This window comes from Littorina saxatilis, linkage group LG8, assembly GCF_037325665.1.
Source record: "Littorina saxatilis isolate snail1 linkage group LG8, US_GU_Lsax_2.0, whole genome shotgun sequence".
Taxonomy (NCBI): Eukaryota; Metazoa; Mollusca; class Gastropoda; order Littorinimorpha; family Littorinidae; genus Littorina; species Littorina saxatilis.
Genome location: NC_090252.1, coordinates 25,302,576 through 25,319,691, shown reverse-complemented (window position 1 = coordinate 25,319,691; position 17,116 = coordinate 25,302,576). Strand labels below are relative to the sequence as shown.

Below are 17,116 nucleotides of genomic sequence, written 5' to 3'. Positions count from 1 at the left end.
CAAGTGGTACACAAATTGCCTGTAGAACATCGTACAGAAGAAATGGAGCGCACGTTATACGTGCTGATCTTATTTACAAGTAGCCTAGCTTTAAGCGAGAACTAAGTGAATGAACAAACTGTAAACTGAACAAGTCTTTTGCATCTAAGACAATGAGACGCGGCATTGAATTAACAAGTTATTATGAGTAATTTGTAATATGCTGATTGTTAGCAAATGGTTACAGACATGTCAAGCAAGTGGATATTAACATGAGCCGGTATATTATCATTTGCAAGCTGGTCTCGGCGAAGCATGCCAACATAACACGTTATTAATTTTACATAAACCGATTTTCTTTCATTCTGAGCACTTTTTCAGAGAACACCGGTACCCAAATAATTATATTTTTTGGATTCAGGAATCGATAAGGAATACAATGCAATCATTGTTTAATATGTTTGTGAAAATTCGACTTTAAGGAACACATTAATTAATTATTTTTTAAGCTTCCGAGCTGAAATAGTCCGGACTGTGTCAAAGAATGTTGGACCAAACGTTTCAATCAATTTGCAAAAAATGAGGTCACCACAGTGCGGCTATGACGTCATCAAAGAATGTATCAAAAACATGAAAGATCTGTTTCGGGATATTACCAACTCACATGTAAAGTTTCACACACAACTGTTGGGGAGTTTTCATGGAATCGCTGTACACACATACACACACACACACACACACACACACGCGCGCGCGCGCGCGCGCGCGCGCACGCACACACACAAATACACACATACATGTATACATACATGCACTATACCACCCTCGTCTCGATTCTTGGTATATATCTTAAAAATTAAAAGTGTCATTTCTTAGAATGAGTTACCCCACAGTTATATGATCTATACTGTACTTCTGGTCACGCTGATTTTGTCAGTTCAAAATGTTAGTTTGTCTTGTTTATTTTTAGCGTGGTAAACATAAAGGGTCCCGGCTTGACCGCTAAAACATTTAGCGGGTCACCTCGAATCAGTTCTGGTTGGTCAGATAAGTCCCACGATGCAGCAGAATGGTATTTGACTTTCATCCCACATGTGCTGTCATTTGGTTTTGATTTCAAGTGGAGCGTATGTGAGTTTCACCTTTGGTTATGGCTCATGCCTCGTGTATTCCACGTTGTCACAAGCAGATCATCATACACGTAGATCATATACCTGTGATGTTGTGACATGAACACCAGTTAATCTGGGATGATGTCTTTGAGCCCCTGTCTCATTGGGCCCCCTTCTCTTTGGGCCCCTGTCTCTTTGGGCCCCCGTCTCGTTGGGCCCCTGTCTCTTTGGGCCCCTGTCTCATTGGGCCCCTGTCTCTTTGGGCCCCCGTCTCATTGGGCCCCTGTCTCTTTGGGCCCCTGTCTCATTGGGCCCCCTTCTCTTTGGGCCCCTGTCTCTTTGGGCCCCCGTCTCGTTGGGCCCCTGTCTCTTTGGGCCCCCGTCTCTTTGGGCCCCCGTCTCGTTGGGCCCCTGTCTCTTTGGGCCCCTGTCTCTTTGGGCCCCCGTCTCGTTGGGCCCCTGTCTCTTTGGGCCCCCGTCTCGTTGGGCCCCTGTCTCTTTGGGCCCCCGTCTCTTTGGGCCCCCGTCTCATTGGGCCCCTGTCTCTTTGGGCCCCCGTCTCGTTGGGCCCCTGTCTCTTTGGGCCCCTGTCTCTTTGGGCCCCCGTCTCGTTGGGCCCCTGTCTCTTTGGGCCCCTGTCTCGTTGGGCCCCCGTCTCGTTGGGCCCCCGTCTCGTTGGGCCCCCGTCTCTTTGGGCCCCCGTCTCGTTGGGCCCCTGTCTCTTTGGGCCCCCGTCTCGTTGGGCCCCTGTCTCTTTGGGCCCCCGTCTCATTGGGCCCCCGTCTCATTGGGCCCCTGTCTCATTGGGCCCCTGTCTCTTTGGATCCCTGTCTCTTTGGGCCCCCGTCTCGTTGGGCCCCCGTCTCATTGGGCCCCCAAGTCTAGATATTATGACCTTTCAGGGTCCATGTCATTTAAAGGTCAAAGGGGGATTTAGGCATTGCCAGCCTTCTTGTGAGTATTACCAGTCCGTCGAAAGCTGACGAATTGAAATAATCTAAAGTAATGAGCTGCGTCTACATCCCATTACTGGATTGCGTAAATGTGTGTAGATATATGGCTGTTTTTCCTTTAGTTACCATGTAGAAACGTTTCTCAAGCTAAGAAACGTTTGTGAACCTGGCAGAATCATACACAACTGAAAACACTTCCACTGTATATGTGAACAAGTCGCGTAAGGCGAAAATACAATATTTAGTCAAGTAGCTGTCGAACTCACAGAATGAAACTGAACGCAATGCAACGCAGCAAGACCGTATACTCGTAGTCCACCGCTCACAGCATAGGCAGTGAAATTGACAAGAAGAGCGGGGTAGTAGTTGCGCTAAGAAGGATAGCACGCTTTTCTGTACCTCTCTTTGTTTTAACTTTCTGAGCGTGTTTTTAATCCAAACATATCATATCTATATGTTTTTGGAATCAGGAACCGACAAGGAATAAGATGAAAGTGTTTTTAAATTGATTTCGACAATTTAATTTTGATAATAATTTTTATATATTTAATTTTCAGAGCTTGTTTTTAATCCAAATATAACATATTTATATGTTTTTGGAATCAGAAAATGATGGAGAATAAGATGAACGTACATTTGGATCGTTTTATAAATTTTTATTTTTTTTTACAATTTTCCGATTTTTAATGACCAAAGTCATTAATTAATTTTTAAGCCACCAAGCTGAAATGCAATACCGAAGTCCGGGCTTCGTCGAAGATTGCTTGACCAAAATTTCAACCAATTTGGTTGAAAAATGAGGGCGTGACAGTGCCGCCTCAACTTTCACGAAAAGCCGGATATGACGTCATCAAAGACATTTATCAAAAAAATGAAAAAAACGTATGGGGATTTCATACCCAGGAACTCTCATGTCAAATTTCATAAAGATCGGTCCAGTAGTTTAGTCTGAATCGCTCTACACACACACACACACACACACACACACACACGCACAGACAGACACACAAACACCACGACCCTCGTCTCGATTCCCCCCTCGATGTTAAAATATTTAGTCAAAACTTGACTAAATATAAAAAAGAACACGTGCCAAAGTCCCAAGTAAATATATTCTTAGAGCGGCACAGGCTAAATCCCCGATCGCGCACGAGTACCGGCGCCCAGACTGCCTTCTTGAAACTGTCTAACCAGATCTAACTAGCATCGTGTTAAATTAACGTGGAGGGGTTGTACCTTTGATTTGCATTGCTTAAATACAGAATATACCGTTCAGGCTTGTTTATTATGCTGGGGGCCCAAAGAGACGGTGGCCCAATGACACGTTTTCTTATTACTACAGAAAAGTGTAGGGGCCCAATGATACGGGGGCTCAATGAGATGGCGGTTAAAAGGGGACGGGGACCCAAAGAGACGGGGACCCAATGACACGTTTTGTTATTACTACAGAAAAGTGTAGGGGCCCAATGAGATGGGGGCCCAATCAGACGGGGGCCCAAAGAGCAATCCCCGTTAATCTACTCCAGCATTTGCCGAGAGTGACAATTCCGCCTTAAAAAAAAAAAAGGTGACACGTTTTATGAGCTAGTCACCTCATTAACCTGAGGGCGATTCGAGAGACATCGAAAATCACTCGTCCCACCATGACAACTGTACGGAGTGTCTGCTGCATGCTGGCGCGTTGTTCCTCGGCCAGCCTTCTCTCTACCGCCTCGCGTTCTCGTTCAAGTTCTCGTTCTCGTTCTGCGAGACTTCTTCGCCTTTCTTCCGCTTCCGCTGCCAGTATTGTTCTCTGGCGTTTTCTTTCCTCTTCCTGTATCCTCCTTTGTCTTTCTTGCTCATTTCGGATTTGTCTTTCGTGTTCTTCTCTTTCCCACCGCAGCCTTCTATCATGCTCCCTTTTCTTTTCAAGTAGTCTCCTTTCCTCCTCTTTCTTTCTCGCCTCCAGCGCTCTTTCTTCTTGTTCTTTCTTCAGTAACCATGCGTCCAACCTCTTCTGTTTTTCTTCTTCCATCTGCTTTGCAAAGTCTGTCATGCGTTTGTCATAAACCCCCTGTGTGAGTGTCAGTCGGTCAAGCATCTGCTTGAACTGGGCTTCTCGTTCCTGCCAGTATTGTGTAGCTCTGGCTTCTTGTTCTTCCACCTCGCCCAACTTTCTCCTCACCTCCCTCCTCACTGCCTCAACTTCTTCCAGCGTTTTTGCAACCCTCCCGTAGCTGTAACACGTGTACGGCCTGTAATCGTTCATGCGTCTCAGTTCTTGGACTTTTCCTAAAAGATTTGCCACCTGCGTTTGGCCGTTTGCGAAAGTTAATTCGTTGTTGAGAACGATGCATTCCCCTCCACATTCTCTTAGGACCGTGTGAAGGTTGTCGGGAACGTGTTTAACAAACTGCTCGATGGTTGTACCAGTTTTTCTAAGCTTGTCCCCGCCAGTGAAAAGTACCATCATATGCCGAGTCACGCTGGACCCCAGCAGCATCTTGAAACGTCGGTAGGCGGCAAAATCCTGGGCGGTGTACTTTTCTCCGATTCTGATGACGTAGAGAATGACGTCAGGGCCAGGGTGCATGTTGATGACGCACTGCACGATCCTCAGTCCCACCTCCTCGTGGCTCTTACCCGTGTCAAATAGACCCGGGGTGTCCATCACCTGAGACGGGGAGAAAGGAGAAACACATGGAAAATTTAAGAAAAGCATTGGAATTTGAAGAAGAAAAAAATTGAAAAATTTGAAGAAGTTCAAAATTGCCAATTTCAAGAAAAGGATACAAACAAAAAAAAGCGAAAATCCATTGAATAAGGAAATAGTATACGGAGTTCGATAACTTTTTGGTAAACCTGATATGGGTTCTGGAATCAACATCAATCGCGCAACATGGAAACCGGCAAAGGATACGACTTGGATTAAACACCACAAAACAGAGACCAAAAAAGACAGAAAACAGATACTATTTTTCAAATTTGTATAGGACCAATTAACTTGAAAAGAAATGCCAGAAAACAAGAGGAAACATTATATTCCCCTTGGAAAGTTTTAGGAATGTTCAATTGTTAACGAGGCAATAAACTGTTACCTGCACAATCATGCCTAGGATGGTGTCGCTTTGAAGACTACACTCCTGGGTGATGGAACAGAACTCCGGGGAAGTGTCAAACGCTTCTTTTTGCAGGATCATGTTACCGGAAGTGCTCTTCCCACTTCCGGTCCTACCCACCATGAGCATGGAAATGGTAGCTGTGAAAATAAAAATGTACTGAATCATTCGGGAGCAATATGTAAATGGCAAGTCTGATTTAAACCGGGCAGTTACAAGAACCTCATCCCCATAATGGTTTCCGAGTTAATCGATCAATCGATCCGTCTTGTCAATTAGTCAATCAATTAGTCAATGAATCAATTTCTTGCGAAAAAGAGGAAATCATAAAGTTGAACACTACAGACAAAAACCACAACGGTTTGTGTTCCCTTTCTATGCACTACGATCATGTGTACATGTACTTAAAAAAGACAATTCTTTCTCTCTCTCTCTCTCTCTCTCTCTCTCTCTCTCTCTCTCTCTCTCTCTCTCTCTCTCTCTCTCTCTCTCTCTCTCTCTCTCTCTCTCTCTCTCTCTCTCTCTCTCTCTTAATTTTGCTATGTTATGATATCGTAATTCAGTGTTTTCTTTTAAACGCACATGTAGGGCAGCACGTACTTTGTAACATTGTATAGTTAGTACTGATGAATATCTACATGCGTTTATTTTTATGCATGTCGTAGATTTAGCAGGGGCAGTCACAGATTTTAAGACTCGGCAACAGCCTAAATTCTCCATCCTTGAGTAGTAAAGATCAATTGATCAATCTTTGTGTACACCAGCATAAACACGACAGTCACACCAGCAGCAAGAATTGTCCTTACCTTTCGATGCCATCGTCGCTCAGTATCCACCTGTCGCTTGAAGACGGTATACAGCTGCACAGGTGTTACAACACAGGGAGATTAATATCATTAATTCTCATTCGATAGGTTTCGAAAAAAAAAGGAATCTTCTATGCACGATTGTGTTAAAATATGAACACGTTTTATGTATATTATTGACAATGTGTTATACTTTACAGAAACGTAAAATAGGTCTTATTTCCTCCTCCAAAGGTATCTATCTGTATCTCCATTCACATCCGAAAGTCTTCCAATTTTTCGCTTTAATAGCATTTGATTTGGGTTCTGCTCTATTATTGTGATGCGTTTAAGTCAGTTCAGCACTGAATAACCCTCGATTCACTCCGAAGCACTTTTATTTAACACTTTAAGATCTTACATTTATGCGTCGGACATTCTATCGTTGGGTTTTGCAGCAGTACACCGTCATGCTTACTTAAGCCAGGCTTCATACCTCGGTCCAGTGGTCAATAAAACGGCAGAGAGAAAAGGCCTCACCCGCAAGCCTGTCGACAGCCTGTCAGTTCTAAAAATAGCACCCAGGCAACTTGACTTTTCGATCGATGGTTCAACAGAGAACGGAAGCTTCAACGTATTTCGTAAACGCGCATGCAATGTGACACATCATTTTCTGAGGAAAGACTAGTTCTGTCCGCAAGTACATTAGCAGCATGTCAGTGTTACTTCTACGCCCCCCCCCCCCCCCCCCCCCCCCCCCATTCCACAACGTCTTTCAGCTTTCATGGTCTTCGTCCGGAATTTCCCGGAAAATTCCATTAGGGCACTCGATCGATGCCAATCACCCTTCTCAAACTCTCTCGCCCCCTGCCAAGCTCCCTCTCTCTCTCTCTCTTTCTCGTTTGAATCGTATGTTGTGTGTGTGTGTGGACGTGTGTCAGTGTTGTGTTGGTGGGTGTTCTTGATATTAAGCCCAAATGACAAACTTATTATGAGAAAAAAATACATACATGTACATTACCAGACAGGCACCAACAAGAGCACACACACACACACACACACACACACACACACACACACACACACACACACACCCACACACACACACACACACACACACAAAATAATAGAAGATGAAATATATTTTCTAGATAACTGCATAGAAAACAACCAATTACGAAAATCTTTCATGAGTGACATTAATCGACCTATATTACCCAATATTGACGGACTGTGTGATGATATCTTCTGCTATGGTCTGTTGAGACAGTGATATCAAAATCGAGACAGTCAATGTTAGATAGATTGCTAATTCTCTGGACATTTTGTATTTACTGTAAAGAAATTACAAAAGTATTTGTCTCAGTTTTGGCTGTTCCATATCCCTCCCTCTGATTATTATTTCTTTTTGTTCACTCTTTTCTTGTACTTTTCAGTATTTTAAAATGTCTTTTCTTTCAAACAGTCTTTAGTCACTTGCTCAACTAAATTCTGGGACAATTGAATTTTCATATATATTTGTTTGTTTTTAAATTTAGGTGTTTTTGTTTTTGAAGTGGGGAAACAATAAAGAGGTCGTCGATATCAAAACTGATATTGACGGAAATGTCGTCAATATCACTTTTGCACTGAGCTCAGTTTTGCCCAATTGAAATCCACGTAACATATGAAATAGCAATATATTCATATGATGCACCAAGTCAACTTTTGCAAGTAGACAAAGTACATGTACAAACTAAATTGGGAGAATTAGTATATAATTAATTGCTTCCAAAAAAAAGAAACAATGTAATCATTTGGTTATTTATCTTCCCGTGTCTTATAAACACTACGTTTCATGACAATAACGTTTATTCGTATTCGTATTCCCACACACACACACACACACACACACACACACACACACACACACACGTACACACACACACACACACGTGTACACACACACATACACACACACACACACACACACACACACACACACACACACACATACACACACCAAAGCAAAACTTTAGCAAGACGCTTTTTGTTCCAAAGAGATAGTGATCATTACACATGTTTTCTTTTTCGACGGACACACTTCCATCAGCAAGCATAATAATTATCGACGATTTATCAAGACTGCAAACATTAATATTAGTGGCCTACTTCGTGGCTCAATTTATTAACGCAAAATTCACCATTATGATTTGTTCGTCTGCTTGGAAGGGTTGATTTAACCTTCCAATCCCAAACGCTGCCTGGCAACCGCTTCAGTAGCACGACGACTGGTTTTTCCGGTATTTGTGGTGGGCATGGCGTCGAAGAACAAGTAATACTTAGGCACCGCCGTCATTTCAGATTTCTCTGACGTCAGAAATAAGGTCTTGCAGAACTCCGTCAGCCCTTCTGACGTCAGCTGTGCCCCAGGACGGGGCACGACACATGCGCAAATCTCCTGGAAGACTAAAGGATCGGGCACGGTACAATCAGGATTTGCTCCACACCCGGGCACTGGCTGATGCGTCGCTCAAGCCACCCAGGATACAGGAGGAAGGAACCTCGCATAATGCTGTAGGACGAACGGCATACCGTATAAATCTGAAAATGATAAGGGAAAACATGTTGTTAGAACTAGTACGTGAATAGTTTAGAAAGGATTATGTATCAAGAAGTCGTGAATGTGTTTTAAAGTGTTCGTAAATGTTTCGAAGAGTTGTCGTTGACAGAAGAGATAAATGATTTCAAAAGGCTTGACAAAAATGCATCCAGGTTTACACACACACACACACAATTATAAACAAGTCGCGCAAGGCGAAAATACAACATTTAGTCAAGTAGCTGTCGAACTCACAGAATGAAACTGAACGCAATGCCATTTTTCAGCAAGACCGTATACTCGTAGCATCGTCAGTCCACCGCTCATGGCAAAGGCAGTGAAATTGACAAGAAGAGCGGGGTAGTAGTTGCGCTAAGAAGGATAGCACGCTTTTCTGTACCTCTCTTTGTTTTAACTTTCTGAGCGTGTTTTTAATCCAAACATATCATATCTATATGTTTTTGGAATCAGGAACCGACAAGGAATAAGATGAAAGTGTTTTTAAATTGATTTCGACAATTTAATTTTGATAATAATTTTTATATATTTAATTTTCAGAGCTTGTTTTTAATCCAAATATAACATATTTATATGGTTTTGGAATCAGCAAATGATGGAGAATAAGATGAACGTAAATTTGGATCGTTTTATAAAAAAATTTTTTTTTTTTACAATTTTCAGATTTTTAATGACCAAAGTCATTAATTAATTTTTAAGCCACCAAGCTGAAATGCAATACCGAAGTCCGGGCTTCGTCGAAGATTACTTGACCAAAATTTCAATCAATTTGGTTGAAAAATGAGGGCGTGACAGTGCCGCCTCAACTTTCACGAAAAGCCGGATATGACGTCATCAAAGACATTTATCAAAAAAATGAAAAAAACGTTCGGGGATTTCATACCCAGGAACTCTCATGTCAAATTTCATAAAGATCGGTCGAGTAGTTTAGTCTGAATCGCTCTACACACACACACACACACACACACACACACACACACACGCACAGACACACACACATACACCACGACCCTCGTCTCGATTCCCCCCTCGATGTTAAAACATTTAGTCATAACTTGACTAAATGTAAAAAAGATGTTTTTTGCATTGTTTTTAATATTTCTCTTTCAGTTTATAGATGAAGGTATTTTTCCACTGATTTTGTCCAAAATTACTGGGGCCTCCGTTACAATGCTTGTTAATGTGAATGTGTGGCTTTATTTAAAGAACCAACCGTATATTGATATGAAACAACACGCGTTTTACATGTATTTGATGAGAAAACAATAGTGTATGTGTTGGGGGGGGGGGGAGGGGGGGTGGTGGTGGTAGTGGTTGGATGTTGTACAAATCACCAGTGAAAACAAGAAAGTTAAAGGTTGATGTTAAGCTGGGAATTCCGCATGAAAAGTTTAAACTTGTTGGACGAATCTACTTATGCAGATCTTGAAAACGGGCGTTAAAGGCAAAGTACGCCTCCCGTAAACCATCACAGATATTATGTCAGGCTTTTACAAACACCCTTTCGTTTAAACACTCACCGCTTGAGAACATCTTAGGTGCCCTACGTAAAGAGCGAGCAATTTTCAAAGAATCAATTTTGCGGATTGTCTGATCCGACAATCGGACGGTGCGTTTTTGGCACTAGATCGACCTAACTTTTAAAAATCTAAATAATAAATTGACAGCATGTTACACAAACATTCTTAAATCATAAAAGAATTCGTTTTTCATTTAAGACAAGATCAGTACAATTCGGAGTTTTGAAAGTTTGAAAAAAGAAAAGCCCGGAAGCAGGGTCACACAAGGTCGTGGTTCTCGTTGCAGACGACGGTAATGCCTATCGCCAGTTCCTCTAAATAGTCAAAAGCCATCGCTAGAGTTCGTGTTAATTGCCGCCGTCTGTTGCGTTTAGATTCAGAGGTACATAATCACGTGCTATTGCAGATAAGCTTACAGCGAGTCGCATTGAAAATCCCAAACTGACGACTGCATTGTGAAACAAGTCGCGTAAGGCCAAATTACAACATTTAGTAAAGCTGTTGAAATCACAGAATGAAACTGAACGCACTGCCTTTTTTTTTAAACCGAGACAATACAGCTTCGTCAATCCCCGCGGCAGTTTTCCCGTGCAACACGAAGTAAAACTGACGAGGCAGCTTAGCGCAATAGCGTACTGCGGTAAGCAGGAAAGCGTGCTTTTCTGTATTCTTTTTAACTTTCTGAACTTGTTTTAAATAAAACATATTATATCTATATGTTTTTGAAATCAGGTAAAGAATAAGATTAAACCATTTTTGGATCGATTTCTTACATTTTAATCGTAGCACTAATTAACCTATTTTTGTTAATTGTGATCACATGTTTAGAGTAAACATAACATAATATGTATATATTTTTAGATTCAGAATTTGATGAAGAATACGATGCAATCAATTTTGAATCTGTTTGCGACAATTTCATTTTAATGACAACTTTAATGAGCAAACTCATTAATTAATTTGTAAGCCTCCACGCTGAAATGCAATACCAAAGTCCGGGCTTCGTCGAAGATTACTTGACCAAAATTTCAACCAATTTGGTTTAAAAATGAGGCCGTGACAGTGCCGCCGCAAGTTTCACTAAGTGGTGGATATGACATCATCGAAGACATTTATCGGGAAAAAGAAAAATGGTCTGGGGATATCATACTCAGGAACTCTCATGTGAAGTTTCATGAAGATCGGTCCAGAACTTTTTTCGGAACTGATCTATACACACACACACACACACACACACACACACACCACGACCCTCGTCTCTGTCAAAACATTTAGTCAAAACTTGACAAAAGAAGGAAACTGGATCACACGGGTTCACGATGGCTCGGGGGTAAGATAAACCACACACAAAAAAATCTTTGAAAATTGCTCGCTCTTTACGGAGGGCACCTAGGATGTTCTCAAGTGGTGAGTGTTTAATTAAATGAAAGGGTGTTTGTACTACTGTGTGTAAAAGCCTGACAGTATCGGTGATGGTTTACGGGAGGCTTACTGTGCCTTTAACAAATAGAAAATGTTATCTTGATATATTTGCCAAGTTATACAGATTTTCCAAAGTACCTCACTCACTATTCTTCTTCTCCGTTCATGGACTAAAACTCCCACGGTTTTTACGTGCATGACCGTTTTTACCCCTTCATTTAGGCAGCCATACGCCGCTATCGGGGGATACATGCTTGGTATTTTCGTGTTTCTATAACCCGCCGAACTCTGACATGGACTTCAGGATTTTTTCCGTGCGCACTTGGTCTTGCGTTTGCGTGTCCACACGAAGAGGGATAAGGCACTAGCAGTTGACCTGGGAGATCCAAAAAATCTCCACCCTTTACCCTTTAGCCGGATATGACGTCATGCATCAAATCCTTTGATCAAAACAATGGAAAACACGTCTGGGGGTACGTATCAATTGAAATAATGTGTATGTACAGTTTCATGAAGATCGGTTTAGCAGTTTTCTCGGAATCGTTCTACACACACACACACACACACACACACCAAACCCCCGTCTCGATTCCCCGTCTATAAAAACGGCAATAAGAAGACCTCGCGGCCGGGGGTGCTACAAGCCTTTATTGCGAAGCCTTAATTACCTCCCCCTTGTCGTTGAAGTAACCCATGTCGCCAGTCTTGTACCATCCGTCCTCGGTGAAGGCTCGCTGAGTGGCTTCATCGTTGTTGACGTATCTGTCAAAAAGTTGAGAAGTGCGCGCGAGGATTTCCCCCAGCTGTCCCACAGGCTGGTCTTGTAGCTCCGTGTTGACAACCCTCAGTTTCACACCACTGAGCGGCGTGCCGTTGTTACAGTCCTCGTAGTCTTCGCTGCTGGTGACGAGCTGTTAGGGATATTATAAGATGTTTGGTGGCTTGTTGGCAGACCAGCTTTTGGGGGGGACCATATCGTCCTTTGTTTTAATTTTAACGACCAAGGCCCGAGGTGTTACACAACAAATGCTAGTCTACAACATCGTTTTTGTCCAACAAACAACGTGATTGGCTTTTCCTTTGACAATCCACGTCTCCCCTGAAGCCAGCTTGTTATAAAGTCGTGAAAATGATGACAAACTGACTGTAAGTGTGTGATGGTGTTTGGGGTGGAGAGTGGGGATGTTGGGTGGAAAGGTGGGTGGTTGGTGGAGGTTATGTGTGTGTGTGTGTGTGTGTGTGTGTGTGTGTGTGTGTGTGTGTGTGTGTGTGTGTGTGTGGATGTGTGTTATTATTTGCTTTTTGTTATTAGTTGATACGGAGTTCATATTTGAATATTTCTGACTAAGCTGTTCTGATGTTTTGACAAATATAACGCGGGAACCTTTCTATTATGGATTTGATGTTTGTGGGGTGTCTGTGTTGTAGGTTCCACTGTACAGACACTAACTTATGCAAAATCAATCGTTTGCTGAAAAAGGTTGGGGAATGGATTTGTTGTCCTGACATAATTATAATTGATTTATAATAAACGGTCTCATGACAAAAATCTTCACTTAAACGTATCTGCCTAGTTTTTATGACGAGTGGTATAATATAATTATGTAGCTTGTGTGGAACGACTACATGATATTATAATACTAAAATATATTTAAACCAATTCAATGAGAGAAGGCACTTACCTTGGTGCTCATCATCGCAGTTTCTGTGGACCCGTAAACAACGAGGACGCTCTTGGTGATCTTTCCAATCACGAGCATGTGTGTCTTACTGTCCCGAAGACGCGATCACGCGGAGCTGCCACCGTTTCTGCCCTGCCTGTTGTTCGCGATGCCAGAGGTTTGTCATCTTGATCAGCTCGCGAGGAGCCAGGCAGGCCACAGTGCACTGCTCACGACGGATCACGTCCCACATGAAGGCGAGTGCGTCCTCAGGGGCTGCAGCGCTGGTGTCAAGCAACACTCTACACGAGTAAAGAATACAGATCGGCGTTCTCTTTTGACTTGAAGAGAGAAGTACATGAATTGCGTCCATCCAAACTTGTTGTGTGTGTGTGTATGTGTGTGTGTGTGTGTGTGTGTGTATGTGTGTGTGTGTGTGTGTGTGTGTGTGTCTCTCTCTCTCTCTCTCTCTCTCTCTCTGTCTCTCTTTCTCTCTCCCCTCTCTATCTGTCTATCTGTCTAGTACTACTACTACTACTACTACTTCTACTGCTGATACCACTATTACTACTACTACTACTACTGCAGCTGCTGCTGCGGCTGCTGCAGCTACTACTACTTCTACTACTAATACCATTACCACGAAGATATAAATTGAATTGTTTTCTCTTTTTGTTTCCGATTAAAAAAGATATTTCCGTGATACATTATTCAATATTCTAGCATTTTCCTACTACATGAATGCCACGAAAACAATGGGCAAAAAGGCCAGTTCAGGCGACAAAGAAACGAATGTGCTCAATGCCTTGGCAAAAAAAATTAACTCACCTGGTTATACCGTGGGCAAGGAACATGCTGGGAAACCCTATACCCCAACCCTGAGACCAGTCGTTATAGATGACCTCTCCGGGACGGTGGTCCAGATGTTCGTACAGGTCATCTCCCAAAGCGAGCACGTTCTCGTGACTCACGGGCACCAGCTTCGAGAACCCTGTACTGCCGGAGGTGGTAAAGATGAGCGCTGTGTCACGTGGTGTGACGTCAGCCACGAAGCTTTCCTGCTCTTTTTCAAGAACCTGAAGCAGAGGCCTTTTTTCCAAGCCGCCTCTTTCAAAGTCAACTTCAAACACTCGCTTCAAGGCTGGCATTTCGGGATACTTTAACTGTGATGCAGAACGAAACAAGCAAAGGTGTTGTTTTTTTAAGGCTAAGAGCGTGTTACGTGCACTGCGAAAAGGATGGAGAGAGATAGAACTCAACATGAAACTTAATGTCTTAATGTGACAACGATCATACGAAACTTACGAAATTTAGGCTACTGACTGGCTTGGATTCTCTTGATTGTTGAAACAAACCCATTAATGACGTCTTGACTGGGTTTGAATTGTTTGATGCTCTTTTCACAACACGGCAACACATGTTTGGATACCGCCAGCGTGGAGGGCAAAAACCGTTCGAAGTAAGAACTTCATGATCATCATTATCAAGATCAAAGCAAATGGAATACACTAGTTACCTGCTGTTGGCTAGAAGAAAAAAAACACAGGTCTGAAATAGGAACATTAACACACAAGACACAACAATAACCAACCTGTCCACACTCTGATTTGGAATGCGCCCTCTTCTCTAGCACTCTTGCTGCACCCTTGGGATTTTTAGGATCCAAAATTACGGCGAAGGCCGCAGAATTCTTGAGGTTTCCGACAAGGTCTTCGCCGTCAGAAAGAACAAGCTGGCCGTTCATGGCCACTCCCCCGGCTAGTATGACGCCCAGATCCGTCAGGAGTCCCTCCGGTGAGTTGGGCAGAGTGTTGCATACCGTGGTGCCAGGCTTCACACCGTTGCGCCGCAAGATGGCTGCGTACCTGTACAGAGTGTCATCCATCGTACAGACTGATAGTAAACTTGACTATTGCCAGATATAACAGCGTACAGAAAAACACGGTGTAAGTCGAACAAGACACATTCAAGTTTCGTGCTGAAAAATGTCGGCAGGGGTTGTTGGCATGTCCCTATTTCTCTATTCGGGACAGATTACACTTTTTTTTTGTCAGCAGGAAAATGAGAATAAAACACAGACATTTCAAAATAATTATTTGGGGAAAAGTGCATTCCACTTTAGATCTTAATTTCGCTTACTGTCTTCTAGACATTTTTACAATTGGAGAAAAACCACATATTTTGTACATGATCGTTTTTGAGAATGCATTTGACTTTGTCAACAGGTCTTTTGTTGTGGTTTATACTGCTTCAATTTTGGTAGTTTCATGGCTGGGCGATGCAAATACAAAAACTACAATGAATCTGTGTTTATGCGACCAGTTCGGTCGTAGTTAGGATCCAAACTTTCATTTTCTAAAGTTTTCAAGACTCTTGGTCCATAAAACTGAGCCAAACTGTGTCATGTTCGCTCGCTTCAAATTTTGTCTTGCATATACGACTATTTGAGTACGTTCCTTATTCCTTCAGTATCAAGGCCACTTTTGACTGGTCTTGGGTTCAAGTTATTTTGGACAGCCATCTAGAGAAAGTTGACTTTGGTCTTGATCGATTAATGACGTCACCCAATAGTCATATATTACAGAAGGACATTTTCAACGGGCGAACTGTTTGGCTCGAATTGATAGACGGAAAGGTAAGAACAACAAAGCTTGGACCTTAATTAGGACCGAACTGGTCGTAATTGCGCAGAATGCATTGTTTAATGTTGTTCACAACCGGAAGTCGCCATCGTTCATGGGCAAGCAACTCCCGTAATGAAGATCCTTTTCACCTGGAGCTGAACCGGTAGACGTGAGAACCTGTCAACACGTTGCGCCCTCCTGCTGAGTCCACATAGATGAAGGCCGGGGTGTCTGGATTCACGGTGGCCCAGCGGCGCAACATGGCAGGTACAGTGCGAGATATGGAGTCCATGGTTCGAATCTGTTTAGGAAGAAAAAAAAAGCAAACGTTTGTTCAACAGAACGGGCGTCAGATAACCCCCCAAAAGTCGTTGCTTTTAAAAGTGTCTGTCTTTGTTTGGTTGCTTTTGTTGTTGTTTTCTTTGTCTGGTTTTTTTCTGAATTAATTTTATTTGAATGTAGTTTCATTTTGTTCAATTCTATTTTGGATTTCGTTGTTCGTGGTTGCTTTTTGATATCTTCGCATCGCATTTTATCTTCGAATATATTATCTCATGTTATTTCTCTTTATTTTACCAAACAAACAAACAAAACAAAATGCCTCACGACATATACACACAAACCACATGTCTTACTTATCCGATCTGAAGAAAATTGCACAGCTTCGTTGCGGGAGGACTAAGGACGATTGTTTTTCTTACTCCGTTGTATAAATGTATAGTAGTGCCAGACACTAACAAGTAGTGATAGCTTTATATATACCTGTCGCTCGTTAAAATTAGAAATTTACTTACCACAGCTGTTGATGATGCGCTTTGTGGGAACTATAAGCACTAAAACAACTTTCGTATCGAAGGTGGAAATCCAAAAACAAAGAGACTGCCAACGTTATTGAAGGTGGAATTGTTATGACTGCCTTGAACTACATTAATTTTGTTCATAACGTTAAATCATGTGCGAAACTGTTCAATATGCCTGCTCATAATGGCAAGAACAAGAAACACTACTCTCGTTCAATGGCCTGCTTAGTGCTATATAGTGTGTGGCAATCGGTTGCTGCCATGCACATTGTAGGCTCGTAAAAGCTTTTCAGCTATTACATTGAGGCTCCCCATTTAAATGAAAATAATAGTTAATAATAAAGTTCTTTGTAATGGCCCAAGGGCGGATCAATTCACTTTGGAGGGGGGTGTTACAAAATGACTGCGAAGATACAAGTTGACGGCGCCGAAGGCGCCTAAGCCTCTAGGGGGGTCCGGGGGCATGCCCCCCCGAAATTTGTTTTATCCAAAGAAGCAAAATAGAGCTATCTGGTGGATCCTGAGCCAATAAATTACCTCTTTTTGGGGGGTGGGGGGGGTGG

At 42.5% G+C, this 17,116-nt stretch overlaps 3 protein-coding genes across 4 annotated transcripts; all 3 read right to left on the bottom strand.

The window, feature by feature from the left end:
- Positions 1–3,557: 3,557 nt before the first annotated feature.
- LOC138973127 (uncharacterized) lies at positions 3,558–6,469 on the bottom strand. 2 transcript variants are annotated; one of them, XM_070345789.1, is made up of 4 exons: positions 6,349–6,469; positions 5,949–6,002; positions 5,122–5,282; positions 3,558–4,697 (listed from the first exon to the last, which is right to left on the bottom strand). In XM_070345789.1, the coding sequence occupies exons 2-4, from the start codon at positions 5,959–5,961 to the stop codon at positions 3,633–3,635; spliced, it is 1,239 nt and encodes a 412-aa protein (XP_070201890.1). In that variant the 5' UTR covers positions 5,962–6,002; positions 6,349–6,469; the 3' UTR covers positions 3,558–3,632. The 2 variants fall into 2 exon arrangements, with proteins under 2 accessions (XP_070201890.1, XP_070201891.1); XM_070345790.1 differs by lacking the exon at positions 6,349–6,469 and having other exon boundaries at positions 5,949–6,065.
- Positions 6,470–11,733: 5,264 nt separating this feature from the next.
- On the bottom strand, positions 11,734–13,265 carry LOC138972239 (uncharacterized). The gene is made up of 2 exons (XM_070344962.1): positions 13,151–13,265; positions 11,734–12,379 (listed from the first exon to the last, which is right to left on the bottom strand). The coding sequence occupies exons 1-2, from the start codon at positions 13,226–13,228 to the stop codon at positions 12,116–12,118; spliced, it is 342 nt and encodes a 113-aa protein (XP_070201063.1). The 5' UTR covers positions 13,229–13,265; the 3' UTR covers positions 11,734–12,115.
- On the bottom strand, positions 13,236–16,120 carry LOC138974268 (acetyl-coenzyme A synthetase-like). Its single transcript, XM_070346988.1, has 4 exons — positions 15,903–16,120; positions 14,721–14,994; positions 13,958–14,292; positions 13,236–13,431 (listed from the first exon to the last, which is right to left on the bottom strand). Exons 1-4 carry the CDS (start codon positions 16,043–16,045, stop codon positions 13,236–13,238), a joined length of 948 nt encoding a protein of 315 aa, XP_070203089.1. The 5' UTR covers positions 16,046–16,120.
- Positions 16,121–17,116: the final 996 nt, after the last annotated feature.

Bases quoted from the DNA above. Each gene is read 5' to 3' on its own strand.
- LOC138973127 (XM_070345789.1), bottom strand. The intron at 4,698-5,121 runs GTAACAGTTTAT...TCCCCGTCTCAG, and splicing joins TCCTAGGCATGATTGTGCAG to GTGATGGACACCCCGGGTCT.
- LOC138972239 (XM_070344962.1), bottom strand. From the start codon at position 13,228: ATGCTCGTGATTGGAAAGATCACCAAGAGCGTCCTCGTTGTTTACGGG. The intron at 12,380-13,150 runs GTAAGTGCCTTC...TATCCCTAACAG, and splicing joins CTGCGATGATGAGCACCAAG to CTCGTCACCAGCAGCGAAGA.
- LOC138974268 (XM_070346988.1), bottom strand. From the start codon at position 16,045: ATGGACTCCATATCTCGCACTGTACCTGCCATGTTGCGCCGCTGGGCC. The intron at 14,293-14,720 runs GTTGGTTATTGT...TCTGCATCACAG, and splicing joins CCAAATCAGAGTGTGGACAG to TTAAAGTATCCCGAAATGCC. The intron at 13,432-13,957 runs GTGAGTTAATTT...TTACTCGTGTAG, and splicing joins CTTGCCCACGGTATAACCAG to AGTGTTGCTTGACACCAGCG.